Here is a 21476-nt window from a genome sequence, read left to right as displayed (position 1 = left end):
CTTCTTGCTTCAGAGCTTCCTGTGTGGCTTTTCGTTAGAGGAAGTCTGAGCGCCGTGACACCCAATGGGGGCCCGGCAGGCTGGGGGGAGGGTGCATTGTGCCGCCTGATGGGGAGGCAGGGAGGTCCGGTTTTGCCCTCATTGTAGGGGGCTTCTCCGACACGTCGCCCTGCTCTTCGGAGCCCCGGCCGCAGATCGCACGTGCTGAGCAGGCTGGGGCCGGCTCAGAGCTTGGATGGCAGATGTCGGGGCGTTGCAGGGAGCAGGGTAGGGGGGCTCAGCAGGGGGCACGCGCCACTCTAGTCCGTGCTGGCCCTAGGGGGCGCTGTGCTCCTGGCAGTGTGGTGGGGAACTCCGTGGAGGGTGGTCTCCTCTGGCCGTTGGTGCTGAGCCCCGTGCTCCAGTGAAGCACTAGGGGGCGCTGTGCCGCATGGAGAGGGATGGGGTCTCAAGAGGGGGCCGTGGCTGTCAGTGCAGACCCCAATGCCCCAGGGTGGCGCCAGGGGGCGCTGTGCTGCAGGGTGGGGGTGGGTCAGTAGGGGCATCTTTCCCCCCTAGTGCTGACTCCCGTGTCCCAGCACTAGGGGGCGCTGTGCTGCAGGAAACCGTGTGTGGGGCTCAGTAGGAGGCGCTCTCCCCTCTCAATCAGTGCTGACGGCAGTGCCCCAGGGTGGCACCAGGGGTCGCTGTGCTGCAGGGAATGGAGTGGGGGGGCTCTGTAGGGAGCGGCTCTCCCCTCTGAGCAATGCTGACCCCAATGACCCCTCATGGAGCTGTGCCAGGCTCTCTCACTCTCAAATCCTCATGGAGAGAAGGCAGCAAGTAATTTTTACCTCCATGTAGCTGCAGGGTCAGCCCTATACCCCACCCTCCTCCGATGCTGACTGCGCCCCACTACATCAAGGTGAAAATTAGTGGGTCTCCACTGGGGCTGCATGGTGGATCCGCCCCCAGGTGGGGTTGGAAGGGGTGCCGGGGATTCTGTCGCTTGTCGTGCTGGTGAATAACACCACCAAGCTCTTTCCCTTCCGTAGCTCTCAAAGAACGTCAGGTCAGTATCATCATCCCTGTCTGACAGGTGGGGAAACTGAGGCACAGGGCGGTGAAGTGCCCAAGGTCGTCCAGCGGGCCAGTGGCAAAGTCAGAAATCCAACCAGGCCTCCTGAGTCCCCTTTGGATGCTCTAGCCACTAGGCCGTACGGCCTCGAAACACATTGAAAGAGGCACTGACTCGAGGACTGAGCTGTTCCATTCTCTCCACCAGGAGGTGTGCGTACAGCTGGAGGAACCCCTCCCTTCCCCGTCTGCAGGTCAGCAGGGGGCTGGTATGAAATTAGGGTGACCAGATGGCAACTGTGAAAAAACGTGACGGGATGAGGGGGGGGGTAATAGGCGCCTATATAAGAAAAAATCCCCCCAAACGGGGCTGTCCCTATAAAAACGGGACATCTGGTCACCCTATAGGATCTGCTGTTCTGGACGGACAGCTGGGGCGAGCTGACTGTACAGTGTATGGGAGCCCAACCCTGCTCAGTGCATGTGGGAACAGAGGACTTTCCACCAATCATAGCTTAGCCCCCCACGGCTCAGTTCCTAGGCCCCTGGTAGGGCCCCCACAAACAATCCTGCAGGCAACTCGGAGTTCATTTAAAGGGATGTTACCTTTTGCACCTACTTCTGCTTGGGACACCAGCCCGGGCAGTTTCACTTTCTGTGCCTAGACAGCAAATTCATTTCCTGGGATTATGTGTCGCCTAGTGGTGTTAAAGCAGGGAGAATGGAAATCAGGACTCCTGTGTTTTATTTCCAGCTTCGGAAGGAGAGTGGGGTCTAGTGGTTAGAGCGTGCGTGGCGGGGGGGGGGGGGGAGAAGGGGTGCGGGGGCAGAAGTCAGGACTCCAGGGTTCTCTCCCCAGCTAGAGAGTCTAGTGGTGAAGTATGAGAATCAGGACTCCAGGGTTCAATCCATTTACAGGGCAATATAGAGGCCCCAGTCCACACAGGCCCTATTGACTTAAATGGGACCCCAGGCTATGTTGAGTTCATTGGGGCCTGAGGTCTGGTGCACCCTGGGCTTGATCCAAAGCTGTAGCTGGACTGTTACAGTCCCCTCATGCGGACGCAGTTTACGATGGCCTACCGCAGTTTGCGCTGATGCAGCTTAGCCGGGAGCCCTTGTGCCGAGACTGGAACCCAGGAGTCCTGTGCATCAAATCAGGTGAGCTGCAATGGGGCAAGTCAGGCTGTCGTGGTGTATAGGGGTCAGCACAAGTGGCTACACTCCCAGTGCTGACAAGACAGCGGACAATGGATTCTCAACCTTTACCATAGCAGGACCCCTCTCTGAAGGACACCCTTGCCCCTTTTAGCTGGGATCTAGTGGGGATCCCCTCCCCTTTAATAACAAGGGCAGGGAGGGGTTGCAAAATCTGGGATAAGAACCCCCACTTTAGATCATCTGGCACATGCAGAAATGGGATTTCTCCAGTGCTGCGAACTCTTGCAATATCTGCTGTTTTTCCTTAAAGCCCCAGCTCCCGGAGTCATGGGAATATGGGGGAAAGTACATTTCTAGCCCTCTCTCCTAGAGAAAAGTTTTCAAATGGGACCTGAGTGTGACCTAAATAAAACAAAAGACAGCCAGAAAGAACCCCAAACATACTATGTTCAAAATATATATATATATATCTCATGATGTTTTGCACCAATCTTGCGATTTTGGGTGGACCTGACTAGAGCTGGAGAAACAGATGTATTGCTTTGATTCACTGGTAGTTGCAAATAAAACCTAATAATTTGTTTCAGATCAACACAAAACCAATTTTCTTCAGAATTTTCAGCAAATGGAAAAGTTGAAAAAGTGTTTTAGGTCAAACTCAATGTTTTTCTTTCAATTTTTAGCATTTCAAAAAAATGAAGGAAATTTCTAAACACAATGTCTTTCCCCCCTGAAAAATCAAATTGTTTAGAGCTTTTTAGATGGGGGGAGGGGGTGGTTTTGGACCAAACAATTTGCCAAAATCAAGACAAATTCATTAAATTTTTTGGTTGACTGGAATCTGCTGTTTCCACAGCCCCCCCCCCCCCAAAAATTTTAGACAACGCACTGTCCCCAGTTCTAGTCCTGACGATGATTTTTGCACACTTTAGGATCGCAATGTTATTTTTCTGCCCAAAGCAAAACCCCCATTAAGTGATTCCCCCCCCCCAAGCATGAAAGTTAATCAGTGCAAAATATTTATAGGGATCCATATCTCACGCAGCCCTGCAGTTAACAACCCCTCTCCCAGAAATGGGCGTAGTTCATAATCTAACCCATCCACCCAGAGCTGTGTCAGTTTTTACCTGCAGGAGTTGGGTTCAGAGAAAGAATCCAAACTGGAAGCTGAGGTTTATGTAGAGTAAGCTCCGCCCACTGTGGGTGGGGTCAGGCCAGTACGGGGGCGGAGCTAAGGCTCTGTGGATATATACAGCTGTGGGAGTAACAGGAAGGAGAATTGGCAGAGGATCAGTGTGAATAGTTGTGTGGCTCTGTGTGTTAATTCCCTTTTATATTATGTTTGTTGTTTGCTTCATTTACTGGTACTTGCTAATCCCATGTAGGAATCAGCTCACATGTCAGTGTGTGCCCTCCCGCCCCCAAATTTGGTACACATCCTATTTATCACTCACTGTGGTGGGGGAGTCTAGTGGTTAAAGGAGCAAGAATGGGACTCAGGACTCCTGGGTTCTATTCTCAGCTCTGGCAGGGGCGTGGGGGCTTAGTGGTGCTAACTCATTACACCCCACTCCTCTCTCAGAGCTGGGAATAGAACCCAGGAGTCCTGACTCCCTGCTCTAACCTGCTGCTCCCACTCCCCTCCTGGCACCAGGAATAGAACCCAGGAGTCCTGACCACCCACTAACCACTAAACCCAACTCCCCTCCCAAAGCCGGGACTAGAACCCTGAGTCCCAGCCCACCCTGCTCTAACCCACTACCCCCCACTCCTCTCTCCGAGCTGAGAACTGAACCTAGGAGTCCTGATTCTCACCCCCACCAGACCCCCAGCTATGGGCCGTCCCCCAGCGGCATAGAACCAGTCATTCCACCACCGCCCTTTTCCTGGTTATCCTGAAACAACCCCTGAGGATCAGCCCACCCGCGCCTGGGCCCCTTTGCACTGAATCACATAGCAGCGGGGGCGGGGGGGGGAGGATCTGTGCTGCAGGTGGGTCACGTGCCCCCCCCTCCCTGAGTGCATGGCGGGGTGGCGGGGGGGGGGGGGGGCTTTGCAATCAGCCAGATCCCGTGCGCATGGCTGATGGCATGGAGACCCCGCATGGAGACAAATGCCACTTTGTTCCGCTGCTGGGCGAGGCCTGGCGCTGACCTCATTCACAGCGGCTGGCATGGGGGGTGGGGTGGGGGGGGAAGAGCTGGCTCCCTGCAGCACTCCCCTCCCCCCTTGATAGGACACTGACCTAGATTGCCACCTACCAGCGCCATTTACCCCACCCCCCCGCCCCTTCCATGCCCGAGCCAGCTGCCTGCAGAGAGATGCCTCCGGCACCCACGCGGCACCTGTGTGTGATGCACCTCGCCTGGTGCCTGCGTGAGATGTGCGCCCATGCCTGTGCATGGCACCCGGGCGTGCGAGACCCTGTGCTTTGCGCCTGAGCGGTGTCCCTGGTGCATACGCGTTGGTATCACGTGTGTGGCGTGTCAGTGGGAGACGGGCGGAGGGGGATGTGGGGCATGGCTGTTGCGCCCGTGCGTGGGATCGGAGCGTGGGCTTTCTCTGTGCGTGTGGCGGGCGTGTTTGTGCGTTGCACGTGTGTGTGATGGGCATTGTGTGTCCGGGTGGTACCTGGGTGTTTTGTACCAGGGCCTGAGGGGTGTTTTGTGTCCACGCGCTGTTTCGGTGATGGGTATAGATAGGGTGTGAGTGTGTGTCTGTGGTGTATATGTGTGACTCTTTCTGTGTGTGTGTATGTTGGCGGGGTGTGTGCATCCCCCTTTCTCTAATCACCAGACACCACTTCCCTTCCAGAGCTGGGCCTAGAACACAGCAGTCCAGGATTCCCAATCCCTCCCACCAACTGCCAGACCCCTTTCGTGTTCCTCAGCTGCGTTAGAACCCAGGAGACCGGACGCCCAGCCCCGCTGCTCCAACCACTAGACCCCACTCCCCTGCCAGAGTTGGGAACAGAACCCAGGAGTCCTGACTCCCAGCCCTCTCCCACCTGCTCTAACCACTAGACCCCACTCCCCTGCCAGAGTTGGGAACAGAACCCAGGAGTCCTGACTCCCAGCCCCCTCCCACCCGCTCTAACCACTAGACCCCACTCCCCTGCCAGAGTTGGGAACAGAACCCAGGAGTCCTGACTCCCAGTCTGCTGCTTTAACCACTACACGGCACTACACAGCTAACTTTCCAGAGACGGCCTGTAAAGACAGTCAGGAGCTACAAAGTTTTGACGGGGCTGGGGGCGCGTATTCGGCAGGCCAGCCGCTCGTCCCTCTGACAAGCTGCATGGAGGGTCGTGGACGCTAGTTAATGCCTTGCCACAGCCCAAAGCCTCTCAACTCTGTGCCTGTGTGTGTGTGTGTGGGTGTGAGCTCCAAAGAGGAGTGCAGGGCACGGGAACATTGGCTGAACATCAGGACCTCGGAGAGTTTGTGGCTGGCTGCACAATCCCAGCCGGAGTAGCGACGTGTCGGGTGTAAACAGAGTCATGCCAACATGCCCCAGGCTGGGCATGTCTTGCTCACGTGCGCCTAGGAACAAAGGCCCTCATCCCCAAAGCTATCTAAGTTTCACTGGGAGTTAGGCACCTAAATACATTTGAGGATCTGAGCCAAAATCTCCTCTCTTTGCTTCTACAATTACGATTGTTATTTATTCGTACTGTGGTCGCGCCTGGGGGCCTCAGACAAAGATCAAGGTGCCCGTCGCATGAGGTGCTGGACCAACACAGAGCAAAAGTGTGCTAGAAAGGAGAGAAATCTGGGTGAAGGGCATGTGGCCTGGTGTTTCTGGGCTAAGATCCAGCCTTGTTTGGTGAATTACAATAGCGCTGAAAGGTCCCGTTGGAGCTGGGGGAAACTCGGGGTTTTCTGCTGGGTGAGAAATTCCAGCAGCTTTCCTCCTGAATGGGCTGTTTCCTGCCAAATTTCCTTTGGGAATGGACAATTCCTAGATGCAAAACGCAGGCCCCAATTCGTTCCTGAGTGAACCAGAGCAGAGCTTTTAGAAAAACGTCCAGTCTTGATTCAAAAATTGCCAGGGATGGAGATTCTGCCCTGGCCCTATTACGTTGTTTCCATGGTTCATTCCTTCCCTGTTAAAAATATAGGCCTTATTTCCAGTCGGGATTTGTCTGAGATTGTCACCCCTCAACCTTCTCCGTGTTAAACTGAATAGATCCTGCTCCTGTCTGTTTTCCAATCCTTTCACGGTTCTTGTGACTCTTCTCTTCGTCAGAAAGCTTTCAACCAGTGCGAGGCCCCCGCTGAGATCAGGGCCCCGTTGTGTCAGGTGCTGCACAGACACAGCAAGAGTCTGTCTGTGTTCATTAAACACACACACACACACACAGGAGGCCTAGATGCTTACAGCCCGCTGCTCTGGGTGGCTTTTGATGACTTAGGAAGCTGAGAGCCTTGTTCTAGGGCTCACCAACTATTTAAAGGGATGCCGCCCTGTTCCTTTTTGCTACACAGTCCCTGTCCCAAAAATTTACAGTCTAACTAGAGTCAGGCGGCCAGGGGAAACTGAATGACAGAGGAGGGATATGCTGTGCCCCAGGTCACGAGGCAGGTCCAGAACCCAGGTGTCCTGACTCTTAGCGCAGGGCCCTGTTCAGCCCATGCTGCTAGCTCACACCTAGAAACGGTCACCCTTCTCCTTATGCTGCAGTGGGCAGCTTGGCTGGAAGGCAACAAGGGCCAGTGGGTAGGGAGTCGAACTGTGTTAAGTTCACCTGGGTTCTAGTCCCGCTGACCAGATGGGTGACCTGAGGCGAGTTACTTCACCCTTCTGGGCATCAGTTTCCCCTGGCACCCTGAGTTTAATTAGACTGTAAGCTGTTCAGGACAGGCACTGTTTGTCTGTCACACTATGTCCATGCAGCGCCTGGCACAATGGGGCCCTGATCCCAGTCGGGGTCCACCTTATTCTTTTCCCCAATCCAGGCTGCGTCACTGACCCCATAGCCCAGCCCCTTGGGGACAGAACCTGCCCCTCCACCCCTAAGCCCCGCGGTTCTCCCTGCCCCATGCGCCTGCTGCAGAGCCCGGAACAGGTGTGCTGCAGTCCTGGTGTATTTAGTGCTGGACAAAGTGGCAGAGGAGTCCTGCTCCCCCAGCCATGGCTGTGAGGCAGCTTTCCTCTGGGGCCTTAGGGCTCAACGTGGCCCCCCCCAGCAATGGGTAGAATTGGAGCTCCTCCACTCAGTGTCATGAGCTCTGTACTGCACGCAGGGAGTCTCCCGCTGCAGATGCCAGTGCTAGGGGAACGGGGGAGGGCTGTTTTCTCCCCCCTCCAAAGCGTTTGGACCAAAGCACTCCACCCCACGCACCGTGGGAGAGGTCATGTCGCTGGGCCGAGGCTATGCCGGGGGGGTTGTTGCTGGACAATGCACTCTGGCCCACGGGGCAGGGGGGAAATGGCTTTTGTTTGACCCTGCTTGTTGCCCCCTGGGGTAGATCTACGCCCTTAGGCCATCACAGGGCCAAGCCCAAGGGTATAAAGCCCTCAGCCCCTGAAGGGACTCTGAACTGAGCTCAGGAGAAGCCCTGGGGCCTCTGGTGGCAAGGTAGCAGCACCGCTCTGCTGGCCAAGACCAGGAACTGCCACAGGGAAGCGTTGCAGAGAACTGCCTGCTCCTGCTGGTACCCAGGAGCTCAGCCCTAGCTGCCCAGCCAGCCAAGTTTGCACCTTGAGTCAGCTCTCCGGGCCTTGCTCCAGCGAGAAGGGAGCAGGCCTGCTCGAACCAGGGGGAGCGGGCAGCCCCCTTTGCTTGCTACCAGAAGCCCAGCTGGGTGGCAGAAGCGGCTGCTGCATGAGCAGCTTTGCCAGCTCTTTTTTCTTTAAGGGCGAGGGGGCTCAGGAGATAATTGGAGGGGAGTGAAAGCCAGGAGGGGGCATTTCAGAGTGCAGCACCCAGGCCTCGCTGAGCTGTAAGGGAGATATGGGCCCTGGCAAGCCCAGCCTAGGGCTGCCTATAGAAAGCCCAGCTTTGCATCACCCCCGTGGGAGGAAGGGCAATGGGGGGGGGGAAAAATCAGTGCAACTCCCCAGCCAGAGTGGGCAAGGGAGGGAAACTGGCCCTACAGGCCGGACTTGATTGGAGCCTTAGCAGGTGGCTCCAGCCCTGTTTTAAAGCCCACCCCAGAGCTGAGCCCAAACCCAATCCAGGAGCTTCAAGCCCTTTGCAGACATGACCCTGGTACCTGCCTCAGCCCCACCACTGCCTCCTGGGTCTCGCGCTCCCTCGCCAGCAGCCTAGGGGGGTTGGCGTGGCAGCAGCGGTGTGCCCGCCCTTGCCTTGCTGCACGGCCCAAGGGGCTGCGACATGGTGGGAGACCAGAGACAGCCCGCCTCAGCTGGACTGCTGAGCCGCCCCCCCCCGCCAGGTCTCCTGCATGCAATAACCCCAGCCTCTCCAGCACAGAGAGCTTGACCCCACCCCAGCTGGCCTCTTTGCCAGTTTCGTTGCCTGTGGCTAGTGGCAGCAGTCTCTGAGGCTGCAGGGAGGATGAGCAAGATTCTGGAGCCATGAGCAACATTGGGTGCCATGTGGCCACCCTAACCTAGCCTTCTGCACCCCCATGCCAGTGGGGCTCCACCATGACCATGGGGGTGGGGGGCCCCTGGAGCCTGCAAGACAGGTCAGTTCCCTGCTCTACCAGACTCCATGTGACCTTGAACCATACTCCATCCACCTGTAATACGGTGATAGCTTCAGAGCACCCATGGGTGCTCTTTGGCCCCCCATTATGATGGTATTGAAGCACCTAAGAGAACATGGTCTAGCTGTTAAGGCTGCAGCATGAATATGTCTACTAGGAACAGGGACCATGACCCAGAGTTTGGGCAACTAGGCAGAAGGGGAGTTGGACTTGAGCCCGCAGCCTTGGTTCCATCCACCTCCCACCCTACAGAACGGAGGCTCATGGAGTTAACTGGAGCCCAGACTAAGGGTAGACATGACCATTATCCATAGAGGCAGGTGGAAATTGGCTCTCTCACCCCATGGCACAGCAGGAAGAAAATCAAGACCTTTGAGGTTTTCTCCACCTCCCCCCTGCAAAAAAACAGCCACCCCAGAAGAGTCAATAGCTTGGTGCCCTCTTGCCCGCATCTCTGGGGAGTGTGCGCTACCCACTAGGATCTCTTGAAGATCTTGATATGGACAATCAGCACATTCCAAACAAAAATGGAAGCCCAAACCTTCCCCACCACCTGTGGGTATTTATGGATGGATAGGATCACAGCACTTATCAATAGCATTCTTTGATAGAATATGGGCCCCCCCGCACCCCCCAAGCATCCTGTAGCGTGCCCATTTGTGGCTGATCTTTGTGAGAAAGAGACCAGCACGCTTGCACTTTAATATTATTCAATATTTTATTGTGGAAACATACACAGACAAACTGTTTCGAAAGCAGAAAGATCTTGGAGGGGGTTTGGGGGGGATTAGGGGGGATTGCCACCCTGGAGATCAATTCCTTACCCTGCCCCTTCCCACAAAACCCTCCCCCCCCATGAGTTCCATGATCCTCTAGTTTTATTTTAAGCCCAGCACAAAAACAACAACAAACAAAAAAGAACAAGTGACGAGTTAGTGCATACTCATCTCTGGAAAGAAAGAGAAATCACATGACTGTACATGACATGAAGACAGAATTCACTGCAGGAGAGCTGTGTTTCTGGAGGGCGAGATGCGGTGGATGAAAAGGGAAGAGACTGACAGTTTTACCTAGACCTATTACCACTTGCTGCCAACTTCCAAACAAGGCCGACAAACCCTCCCACCGCTACACAGACACCTTGAACTTCCCCAACCTACCAGTAGGGGGCAGGGTTTGCTCTTATCGGTTTCTCACTGGGTGGAGAACGTTCAAGCCTATGCCAGCAGGGGCAATGTGGTCCATTGGTTCAGTAGGACTGGTGGGCACAAGGTGCGTGTGTCGGGGGACAGAGGGAACGGGAAGGTCTATGCCATTTCTTCCTCTGCTTCCTCTTCGAACTCGCCTTCCTCAGCCGTGGCATCCTGGTACTGCTGGTATTCGGAGACCAGGTCATTCATGTTGCTCTCCGCCTCGGTGAACTCCATCTCGTCCATGCCCTCGCCGGTGTACCAGTGGAGGAAAGCCTTGCGGCGGAACATGGCGGTGAACTGCTCCGAGATGCGCTTGAAGAGCTCCTGGATGGCCGTGCTGTTGCCAATGAAGGTGGCGGCCATCTTGAGCCCGCGGGGCGGGATGTCGCACACGGCCGTCTTGACGTTGTTGGGGATCCACTCCACGAAGTAGCTGCTGTTCTTGTTCTGCACGTTCAGCATCTGCTCGTCCACCTCCTTCATGGACATGCGGCCGCGGAAGACGGCCGCCACCGTCAGGTAGCGCCCGTGGCGGGGGTCACAGGCCGCCATCATGTTCTTGGCATCAAACATCTGCTGGGTCAGCTCCGGTACGGTCAAGGCCCGGTACTGCTGGCTGCCGCGGCTGGTCAAGGGGGCAAAGCCAGGCATGAAGAAGTGGAGGCGAGGGAAGGGCACCATGTTGACGGCCAGTTTGCGGAGGTCGGCGTTGAGCTGCCCGGGGAAACGGAGGCAGGTGGTGACGCCGCTCATGGTGGCCGAGACCAGGTGGTTGAGGTCGCCGTAGGTGGGGGTGGTGAGCTTGAGGGTGCGGAAGCAGATGTCGTACAGGGCCTCGTTGTCGATGCAGTAGGTCTCGTCCGTGTTCTCCACCAGCTGGTGGACGGACAGGGTGGCGTTGTAGGGCTCCACCACCGTGTCCGAGACCTTGGGTGACGGCACCACGCTGAAGGTGTTCATGATGCGGTCGGGGTACTCCTCCCGGATCTTGCTGATCAGCAGCGTGCCCATGCCCGAGCCGGTGCCGCCGCCCAGCGAGTGGGTCAGCTGGAAGCCCTGCAGGCAGTCGCAGCTCTCCGCCTCCTTCCTCACCACGTCCAACACCGAGTCCACCAGCTCGGCCCCCTCCGTGTAGTGACCCTTGGCCCAGTTGTTACCAGCTCCGCTCTGACCTAGGCGGCAAGGAAGGTGGGGAATCATAGAATATCAGGGTTGGAAGGGACCTCAGGAAGTCATCTAGTCCAACCCCCTGCTCAAAGCAGGACCAATCCCCAATTAAATCATCCAGTTAAATCCCCAATTAAATCAACTGGAGAGGGGTCCAGTTCCATTCCAGGAGCACTAAGGGTTGCATGGCTTGGGGGCGGGATGGGAGTTTCCACCCTCTACCAAGCCAACCCTCGACAGGAGGACATGGTCTCCGTTGAAGGCCTGTGTGTTGAGTTTAGCAGATCTCAGCCTTGGGGGCTCTATGGATGATCCCAGGGCTGAGTTCCACCAAACTCGACACATGGGCCCCCTGGACAGTTCATTGTGTGCACACAGCTGCCAGACACAACCAGCCCTTTCAGCAGGATGGGGCAGAGGACCAAGGAGACTAGATTGCCCATGACAGGACAGGAAGGAAGCACACCGACTGGCGGGGAGCCAGGGGACAACACCCCCACCTGGTGCTGCAGCCTCACAACTGTGCAATAACTCCTCCAGCCAAGACTGGCTCTGGTGTGGCCCAATTCAGACAGCGCCAAGCACCCACCCGCTGGATCTCCAGCCCCTTCACGGTGCCACAAAGGTTGGGCCTGCTGGAAGAGGGCCGAAGTTTGACACTGCCCCCTTTCCGAGACTTCAGCTTCTTAGCCCCATCCCCTGCTCAGAAGCCTGGGCATGTCACTGGAGAGCCTGGGGTAAGCCTGCAGCTTTCAGATCCTGCACCATCTGGTCCAACATGGGATCCAGACACTGGCAAAAATCCATAGTTGAATGAATCAGCCAATGCCTTGGGGCTCTCCAATTCCTTCCTGAAGATGCAGACGGTGTAGGTGGGGGTTGTTAATTAAAGTGCCTTGCCCAGTAATTAAAAGCAATTCACAAATGCTCTGAGCTTCTTCAGCAAGTTCTACCCCACCCAGATCCCTTTTGAGAGATTGTCTTTTCTGGGGAGGAAGTCAGTTTTCTGAGAACTCTGGAGACCTGGCTTCTCCCTGCCCCCCAGCCACTGCTCTCACCACTAGGCCACACCGCTGGCCAGAACCAGCACAGGAACCCAAGGGGTCAAGTTGGAGAGGGACAGCGGGGTGGTACCCCAAAATCCCACCCATAACCCAAGCCCCACCTTTCCTAACCATCTCATTGTCACCCCTTCTTGGTGGGGACAGGGAGTGCAGGGACAGAAGCCATTACCCACCAGCTGGGAGAAAACAGGCTGACCTGGGAATAGACTGGCCCTCCACAGGCCCTGCCCCTCCCACCTTGTGGGGGGTGTGACAAAGTGGGAATGTTCTTAATATTTACTCTGAATACTGTGTGGGTGCCTCAGTTTCCCCTATGCAGTTCTTAAGTATCTAGGTGGTGGGATAATGGTGTGTGATTCTTGCAGAGCCCTAGGGGGCCATTGTGATGGTGTCTGCACAGAGAATGGCCGACACCCTGTCTCCTGATGGCCTGGGCCCCTCCTCTGCAAAGGTGCCAACTGAAGGTGATGGAGAACAAAGATCAGGTGGCCTCCTGGCCTGTGAAAGAGACAAAGGCCAGAGGAGGGGCGGGAGAGTTTCAGTTTGGAACTGGCTGGGGAAATGGAGGGAGGCCCAGATGGGGCTCTGGCCTCCCTGCCCCCCAAGACAAACTTGACTGAGGGGTCCTGGTCTCTGTACCCACGAGCTCTGTTTTAGACCATGTCCCTGTCGTCTAATAAACCTTCTGTTTTACTGGCTGGCTGAGAGTCACGTCTGACTGTGGAGTTGGGGGGCAGGGTCCTCCGGCTTCCCCAGGACCCCACCTGTGCAGACTTGCTGTGGGAAGCGCACCGAGGGGCAGGGGGTGCTGAATGCTCCGAGGTCAGACCCAGGAAGATGGAAGCCGTGTAAGCTTCTTGCCCTGGAGACGGACAGGCTGCTCAGAAAGAGGAGGCTCCCCCAAAGTCCTGACTGGCTTCGTACGGAGCAGTTCCAGAGCATCGCCCAGGGACTCTGTGATGGGGGGGGAAGTCAGTCTCCTCCATGGGTAGCTTGTGGGGTCATGATCATTAACCTACCCTCTAGGGACTCCCCTTGTCCCTGAAACACGGGTCCCACCGAGAGGGGACCCCCTGCCAAGCGGTGGAGAAACTAGCCAATTACAGACGGAGCTATTTGGGGAAGAAACTTGCAGGGCACCTCAGCTGTTCTTGCATTGCTGGGGACCCCCATCCACCCCCCGAGACCCCAGCAACTCGGTGCTGCCCACCTTACCGAAGACAAAGTTGTCAGGCCTGAAGATCTGCCCAAAAGGACCAGATCGGACCGAGTCCATGGTCCCAGGTTCCAGGTCCACCAGGACTGCCCTGGGCACGTACTTCCCACCTTCGGGAGAGAGAGATCAGACGCTTTCAGGAGGCCGGGTTGTGTCATCACAGGTTGTGTCACCCATCTGCCCTGGGAGTTTCTAGCTGGCGGGTGGGGCCAAGCACCGAGTTCACCTCAGTAGGCCTGAGACCAAGGTGTGTGCATTGCAGGGGTGGTTCCTCTCCTCCCCAAGCAATGGATTGCTACAGATGTAGCCAGAGCAGCTGCTGAGCCCTCCCCCGCCCCCACACTCCCTCCCCTGGCCCCCCAAACTCTCCACTGAGGGCAGGTGCTGCCAGCAATTTGCTTCTCACTTTGCAAGTATCGCCCTGTGTCAGAGGCTCTCATAGCGCACCAGGAAGGAGCATTCAGCCTCGTATCCACCCCCACAAAACCTGGGCACTCGCTATTTGAAGAGGAGACGAAATGAAGCACTTGAGTGATCTGACAAGAGCTCATAGCAGGGGAGAGAACCCAGGATTCCTGCTTCCCAGTCCCCTGCGGTGACCACTGGATCCCACTCCCCTCCCAGAGCTGGGGATAGGACCCAGGAGTTCTGACTCCCTGGGTCCTGTGTTCCACCCACTAGGGTGCACTCCCAGCCAGGCCACTTCCCTCCCAGCGTGACATTAAAAAAGGAACTAGCCACGAAGCTTTAAGCGCCCTCCGGGAAGTTGCATGTTAATAGGGGAGATCCCTCTAGACCCACTAGTCACAGACAGGCTGCGGTTAGAGACCCCCGCCCCTCAATTCCACCCACCCCTCCAGACTCTGTACCTGAAGCCTCATTGTAATACACGTTGATCCTCTCCAGCTGCAGGTCACTGTCTCCATGGTAGGTACCGGTGGGGTCTATGCCATGCTCATCACTGATGACTTCCCAAAACTGTGGGAGAGGGTGGAGGAAGGGGTTAAAAGAAATCACACAATCAAACCCTTCCACGAGCAATTGCAGACTGGATCTAGCCTGGCACCAGGGCTGGCTACAGAGACACCCACCCAAGCTTATGCAACACTAACCTGCCACATGAGAGATGTATTCCTTCCTGACCGCTAGCTGGTGACTGGAAGGTGCCCTGAAGCATGATCATTAAACCTGCTCTAGCCAGGTCTGCCTCAGCTTGATAGCTGTTGCAGCAGCCCCCCTCCTCTGTGAGAAGGGTGCAACTAGATACCTGCCATATCATCCCCTTCTCCCCCCACCCGCTGAGTTATTAGCATCTGCCTGCCTCAGATCCTTTTAGGAAAACTGATTGAATACCTGGGTCTGTGGTGCCTTCATTGTAAGGAGCATATTGTATTTGCTTTCAGTGGTCTCTGCACCTCAGGCAGGGAGATGGGAGTGTAATTTATTTATCAAGCTGTCATCATAGCTAGGCTAACTGCAGGTGGCATTTGCACCAGTTACAGGGACACTGGCGGTATTATCTGTCACTTTCCACAAGCTGGGTTAGTACTTCACTCAGAACCAGCTTGCTGGGGGAGACTGGGGGGGAAAACGGGGGTGGGGTGGAGAAACTGGCTTACCCCATTTCCCCAGGACAAGTGTCTGGCTTTTTTAAAATTCCAGAAGTACTAAAGACCTCAAACCCAAGAAAAATCGGGGCTCCAACTGGGCTAGGGTCTGTACACACACACACACTCCCTGCTTCAGATGCTTACAAGGTAGAATAGGCACGGCAGAGAAAGGGTTATCTCCCTTATAGACAGATGGGGAAACTGAGGCAGAGAACAATTAAGGGCCATGTTTTCAAGGGAGTTTAGAACTAGGTTTTCAAGGGCTCTGCTTCCATCTAGGGTGCTTAAAATCCAGACTGTCAGGAGAATTTACCGCCCATCACGGCTCGGTTTGAGAGCTCAGACGTGAACTGAAGCCAGGTCTCTTTCATCCCAGCCCACACGGAGCCATCGGGAGGGATGCGAGACCGTCAGAGCTGGTATGTTTCAGGAAATCTCTGGAAGGTTGTTTGCGAGCACGCTCCCCAGGGCGGGGTCCTTGTGATTTGATCAGTCGTGGAACAGCGACCCTGGAAGTGTTGGTCTAACGTACAGTTGGGTGCTTGGGTTAAGTGCCTGTGAACCCAGGGGAATTTGCAGGGTAATGGGACATCCCGCAGACCAGGGCAACAGATGGCATTGGTGCCACTCTCAAGCACCACACGGCCATTCGGGCCCTCCTGGAAGGTACAAGGCCCCCTTTTTCGGGATCAGCTTAAACGACAGCAGTTTTCAGCTGGCTGACACCCCACCTACAATAAGGGGATCGATCCACCTGCACTCGCAGGCAGAACTGGAGAGGGGGTGGAGCACCCAGGACGGAGCCCTGGCTTCCCCGCTTCTCTCACCACTCCAATACTCCCAGCTCAAGAATCCAGGAGTCCAACTCCCTGTCCCAGTCTCTAGCCATGAAACCCAGCTTCCTCCCCGTTAGGAGAGAACCCAGGAATCGGGATTTGCAGCCCTGCCCCCTTCTCTAGCTCCCCTCCCAGAGCCAGGAATAGAACCCAGCCACCCCTTCCCCCCGCCCCCAACCCTAGCGACTAGACCCCACACTCTTCTCCCGGGGGGGGGAGGGGGGGCGGCTAGAACCCAGGAGTCCTGCCTCCCTGCTGCCCCTTACCGTCACAGACAATCAGGTCTGTATCTGGCAGGGGGGAAGAGAGAGAGAGAGAAGACTGAATTGCAACATTCAGGTCAAAAGAAATCAGCACGGATCGAACACCAGTCTATTGTCCAGCAGGAGATTTACACACACACAAACACACCCCCCCCCACCCCCCAGCTGGCACCCGCCCAGCAATCCCTCCCTGCCATTCTGCAGCATGGCTCTAAAATGGAGCCGCAAGCCCTCGCCTCTCTCGATCTCAGCACTATGCTGCAGCAGGTTCTATTTATACCCGGTGCTGGCGACATGGGAGGAAGTGGGGGTGGGTGGCAAGGAATCTGCTAAGGCAGAACCTGGGGGGACAGCAAAGAAGCAGACCCCCCCACACACACCCCTTAAAAAACCCCTAGGACAGCAGGCACCCACTCCCCTCCTCTGCCTGGTCTTCGCGCTGTCACTTACCCCCCTGCTCCCACCACCACATGCTACAGGAAGGGGTGCCCTCCGTTGCCAGCACCCCTAGATCCAGGAATAGAACCCAGGCATCCTTCCCTCCACCCCCCAGGCACTAGACCCCAACAGTGAAGTGGAGGCTAGAACCCAGAAGGGATGGGGATGAAGATCAGGGGTAGGGGTGTCCCTCTTCTAAAATCTGAAGCACGGGGCGGGGGGAAATTGTAGACTGCAAGTCTCCCCCTCTTGCTGGGCTAATATTTCAGGGGTCTCAGATCCTGGCTGGCTGCAACTGGGGTGTGAGGAGGCAGCAGGGCCCTTCCCTAGAATTGGGGGTTGGATCCCAACTGGCCAGAATTGGGGCACATTTTGGGGGGCCCAAGGATGCAACAAAAATATATTGAGGGAGCTATTCCGGTGCCTGGCTTCACCCCTCAATTTCAGGGGTTCCGTTCCCTGCTGGTGTACAGGGCTGGGAAGGAGAATTGGTATCTTGGGGGGGGGTTTGCAGGCAACCGGCCTCCACAGGAGGAACTGAACCCCTAAAAACAAAGGGTGAAACAAGCCACTGAGCTTGTTCCAGCCTCCCTCCAGGGGACAGCCCCCCCCCATCCAGATTCCACTGAACACCCCTCCCCCCACCAACACCAGCAGGGATCCAAAAATAACCCCCCATCCCCATGCAGATTCCTCCACCCTGCACCAGCCCTGGCCTGACAGGTTCGGCTTTTTAAAGAGACGGGCCATTGAAAGAGGGCAGGGGAGGGGCAGCGCCAGCCCTCTTTGCGGAGGGGCCTGCAAACCCGCAGGGGCAGTTTAAATCCGAGCTTTGTTCTGTCTGCAGGAGGCATGTGGGAACATGAGCCTTGATCCCATTACCAGATGGGGCCAGGCTTCCCATAGCCACACTGGGCAGAATCCCCCCCCCCCCCCCCCACACAAATACAGATCAGCCACCCCCATGCAACATGGCCTTGCTATGGATAAGCCAACACAACTGCCCTCGCCCCTCCCAGAGAGCCCAAGGACAACTCTCCTCCTGCCCCCCCCCCCGCCTACAGGGAAGGCTGGAATTGGGGTGTCCTGGTGTAAGCAGACAAAGCAATTGCTTAGGGGCAGCTCAAGGGGACCCCCATTCGCTTTTAGTATTGTTTTCATAAGAAAGTGCCTGTTTTAGTGGGGGGGGGAAAGAGAATATTCCTGCTTATAGCCCCCAAAGGGTTAGCACCACCACTGGGTGTCTTTTTCCCAGTTTTGGTTAAAAGCCTTCCGATCCCGGGGTGGGCAGATGTTTGGGGAAGTGCAATCGGAGTGGGCTGGATCTGCATCTCCAAAGCCATCCTAGCACCCGCCAGCAGCCTTAGCCAGGCGAGGGTGGGGGGGGAGAAGAGGGGGAGGACGGGGAAAAACACCGCAGGCAAGCAGGGCTGCCAGGGACTTTTAGATTGACCCTGTAGATCAATTAGGCCTATTAGGAGAATGGGGGCGATCCTAGGACACGTCCCCCCAGTGCAGATGGAGCAGCTGGACACCCCAGCCACCGCGCCCCATTGCCAGAGGCCCCATCCGAAGGAGAGGCAACGTGGCCCGCATCAGGATGCGCCCCACTTCCACTGGGAGCAGGGCAAGTCTGCCCCACCTGGTGACTTGGCATGATGCTCTGGGCCTGCCCCCGCAACCTATTGGCATGAGCCAACGCCGCCCAGCCTCTGGCCAAGCCACCAGGCCATCCCCGCACAAGGCCTTGCTAGACAGATCAAGAAACTCAGGGCCGAGGCCAACCACGGTTCTGAGTGCCCGGGAGAACTCCCTGTCTGAGGCCGTCACCAGCCCACAGCAGCCTTGTAGGGCCAGATCCGCCCTCTCCAACCAGTGCTCCAGGCTCCCAGCTCTTTGGCCTTAGTCCCATGGACTCCACGCTCTGGAATCCCTCCCTGGGCAGGGGAAGCTGCCCTTTCAGCTAGGCTGCGACTGGTGAATTACTCTGATTCTGAGATTTTTTTTCTCCGCCTCCCCTGTAACAAAGGATTTACAATGCTGATGCAATGCCAGGCAGGCGAGGTACCAGCTCAGCCGATAAGACCCCCGCAAGTGCATGCCGGGGATAAGGCCCCCGCCTTAAGTGAACGTGCAGCTTCTGGATCAGTCATGCAACTACGGTACCCCATCAGGCAGGGAGCGAACCAACTCCCAGCACTCAGTGCCTTTGAGGAGAGGAGATTCATTGCTGACTAGGGCTGGGAGGGGCTCTCCCACCCCTGTCTGCTCCCCAATGCTCACAACTTTACACCCTCAGCTCCCGCCCGCAAACCAGCAGCACCCTGACCTGCCAGACGCCCTGGTGACGTCACCATACCAGAGCTGGCAAGATTCCCCCAGGGTGGCTCCGGCACTGGCTGCCAACAAGCCACTCTGCTCCCCACCACAGCTGGGCATTTTGATCCAAGGCGCCCCCGGGCTTGGCATGCCAGGGGATCTGGCTTCCATTTGGACAGCCAGAGACAATGGTGGGAGGACCGCAGGGGTTTAATACCCCAGCTGGAGGACGCTGAGAGAGGCAAGCGGACCAGGACTCCAACCTAGACAGGGGCTAACGGGGTGGAGTGGAGTCCATTTAGCAGGTGCAACTGGCACAGCCATGCCAGGCCTTTCAGATTCACTTCGCGGAGAGAGAGACACCTGGCACAGGTTTGGTGCTTTACCATCACAGCCCCTATCCGCTCCAGCATGGGGCGATTGGTCCAATAAAGAGAAATGGGCCTTTCTGCCAACTTGTGCAGCGACTGGTGTGTGTGTGGGGGGGAGCTGCCATATGCTGTCTAGCATCAGACTGTAGCAGTCAGGTTTTCATTTACGAGATCTGGCAGGGGAGGCTCGGGCCAGAGCCGCATCCCTATTTCTGCCCCCTCCGGGATGGGTGGGTCGCTCAGGCATCTGAGAGGAGCAGCTTTCCCAAAGGAAAGGCTCTGCATTATTCCCGCATTGCTCAGATCCCTTTCCCCGCCTGGCAGCTGGGCCGGCACATCCCTGCCCGCCTGGCCAGGAATCTCCCTGCCACCCGATCCTGCGCCCCATTCCTGCCTGGCAGTGACTAATTCACACGTTCTCTGGTGAGTCACCGGCTGGGTGTAGGAAGAGCCGGACAGACGGATCCGGGGCCCTCTCCGCTCCATACCCGTCATGCAAGCTTGGCTTCTCCATCAGCAGCAGGGGAAGCCATGTTCATCCCCGGCCTCATGCCACTGCAAGAGACCCACCCTGCCCAGCTGCCCCTGCCAGGGGGCAAACCGAGGGGGAAGCCCGCGGCTATTTTAAGAGGCTAGAGGGCCAGCAAAAAGCCAGGCCAAGGCTCCCACCTCTCCCCACAGGCGCTCCCTGCAACGGGCAGGTTTCCCCGAAGGGAGCCATTGCGAGTGTGCGCAGGGCCGCCTCTCCACCCAGCCCCACTCATGCGGCACTGGCAGATTTCTCCCCCCGCCCCGTTCCACGGATCGTCTCCTGCAGCTGGGGGGGGGGGGGGGGGGACACGACACGCTGCATTTTCGTCCCGGGTGGGTGGGGAAGGGCTGCTCCCCTGGCTATCTCGCCCGTTTATTTCAGCCCGCCCCGTGAATCCGCAGCTATTTCAGGCACAGGGGGGCTGGGAACCGGCCCTTCTGCCCACCCCACCCCACCCCTCACTGCAGCAAACAGCTGCTCGGCGTGTCCTTCTCCAGGCAGGCGGGATCGGGGCACAGAAAGGACTTGGGGTGGGCAAGCGGGGGGGTACCCCAGCCAGACCGGGGGGGGGTACCCCAACCAGACCCCGCCACCCCCCCCCCCACACACCGGGCACAGAACTACTAGCTGCCCGATCAGGTTACCAGCCCCCGCCCCCCACGCAAGCGCCTGCTAAGGGGTCTCCCCAATCAGCAGGGCACTGAGAGCGGTGGGGGTCGCACTGGGCTAGGGACCCTGGCAGGGAAAGACAAACCCCAGGATAAAGGGGTACCCAAAGCCTTTACCCGCCCCACCAGGGGCCGGGCTGAGATCCTGCGGGCCCCCGCTTCCCACCACCTGGTCCCGACCCCCAGCGGCCTTCATGCCCCCACCCCCAGGGCCCCTCCCTACACCCCCTTTGGCCCGGCCCCCGCCCTGACCTTGGCTCCGATCTGGTTGCCGCATTGCCCGGCCTGGAGGTGCACGATCTCCCGCATGGTCTCGCTCTGGCTGCGGCTCTTCCCTTAAGCCGTCCGCGGCCTCGCATGCGCCTTTAAATGGAGCCCGGGGGAGACGGGGAGGGGCGGGCCAGCGAGAGCCGCTGTGCAATTTGCGCATGAGCCAGAGCTGCCCGCCGCCCCCCCCCCCCCCGCGCGTGTTGCACCCCGCTGCGCGCGCCCATGGCTGCACCCCAGCTCCAGCGCGCTCCGGAGCCCCTCTCCGTGCAGCGCGCGCCCATGGCTGTACCCCGGCTGCTTCCCCCCGCCCCCACTCAACTAGCCTGCGGCACCTTCCCCCCCCCCCCTCCGCAAATTCTCCATTCCCTCAACTTCAGCACCGCCTGCACCCCCATCTCAGTAGCCCATGCCCCCAGCTTCAGCACCCCCGCCCCCCAATAACCCCATGCACTCTGCATCCCCAGCCTGTGCTCACCCAAGACTCCCCCCGCCCCCCCTAGAAGACAGACGTGCTCTGCTTGCCCCACAGATGACTGTGGGGGTTATTAAGGTTTTCCTGGGGATTTAGTGAAGGAGGGCAGAGTCTGCGGTGCGAGGGGGAAGACAGGTGGAAAAAAGTGGCGGAGCTCCTATAA

At 57.5% G+C, this 21476-nt stretch overlaps 1 protein-coding gene across 1 annotated transcript; it reads right to left on the bottom strand.

Moving 5' to 3' along the window:
* Nucleotides 1-9593: 9593 nt before the first annotated feature.
* Nucleotides 9594-20974, bottom strand: TUBB4A (tubulin beta 4A class IVa). Its single transcript, XM_073318553.2, has 4 exons — nucleotides 20824-20974; nucleotides 14404-14512; nucleotides 13534-13644; nucleotides 9594-11259 (listed from the first exon to the last, which is right to left on the bottom strand). Exons 1-4 carry the CDS (start codon nucleotides 20878-20880, stop codon nucleotides 10202-10204), a joined length of 1335 nt encoding a protein of 444 aa, XP_073174654.1. The 5' UTR covers nucleotides 20881-20974; the 3' UTR covers nucleotides 9594-10201.
* Between the last annotated feature and the right edge of the window lie 502 nt (nucleotides 20975-21476).

This window comes from Lepidochelys kempii, chromosome 20, assembly GCF_965140285.1.
Source record: "Lepidochelys kempii isolate rLepKem1 chromosome 20, rLepKem1.hap1, whole genome shotgun sequence".
Lineage (NCBI taxonomy): Eukaryota > Metazoa > Chordata > Testudines > Cheloniidae > Lepidochelys > Lepidochelys kempii.
This window is presented reverse-complemented; position numbering and strand designations above follow the sequence as displayed.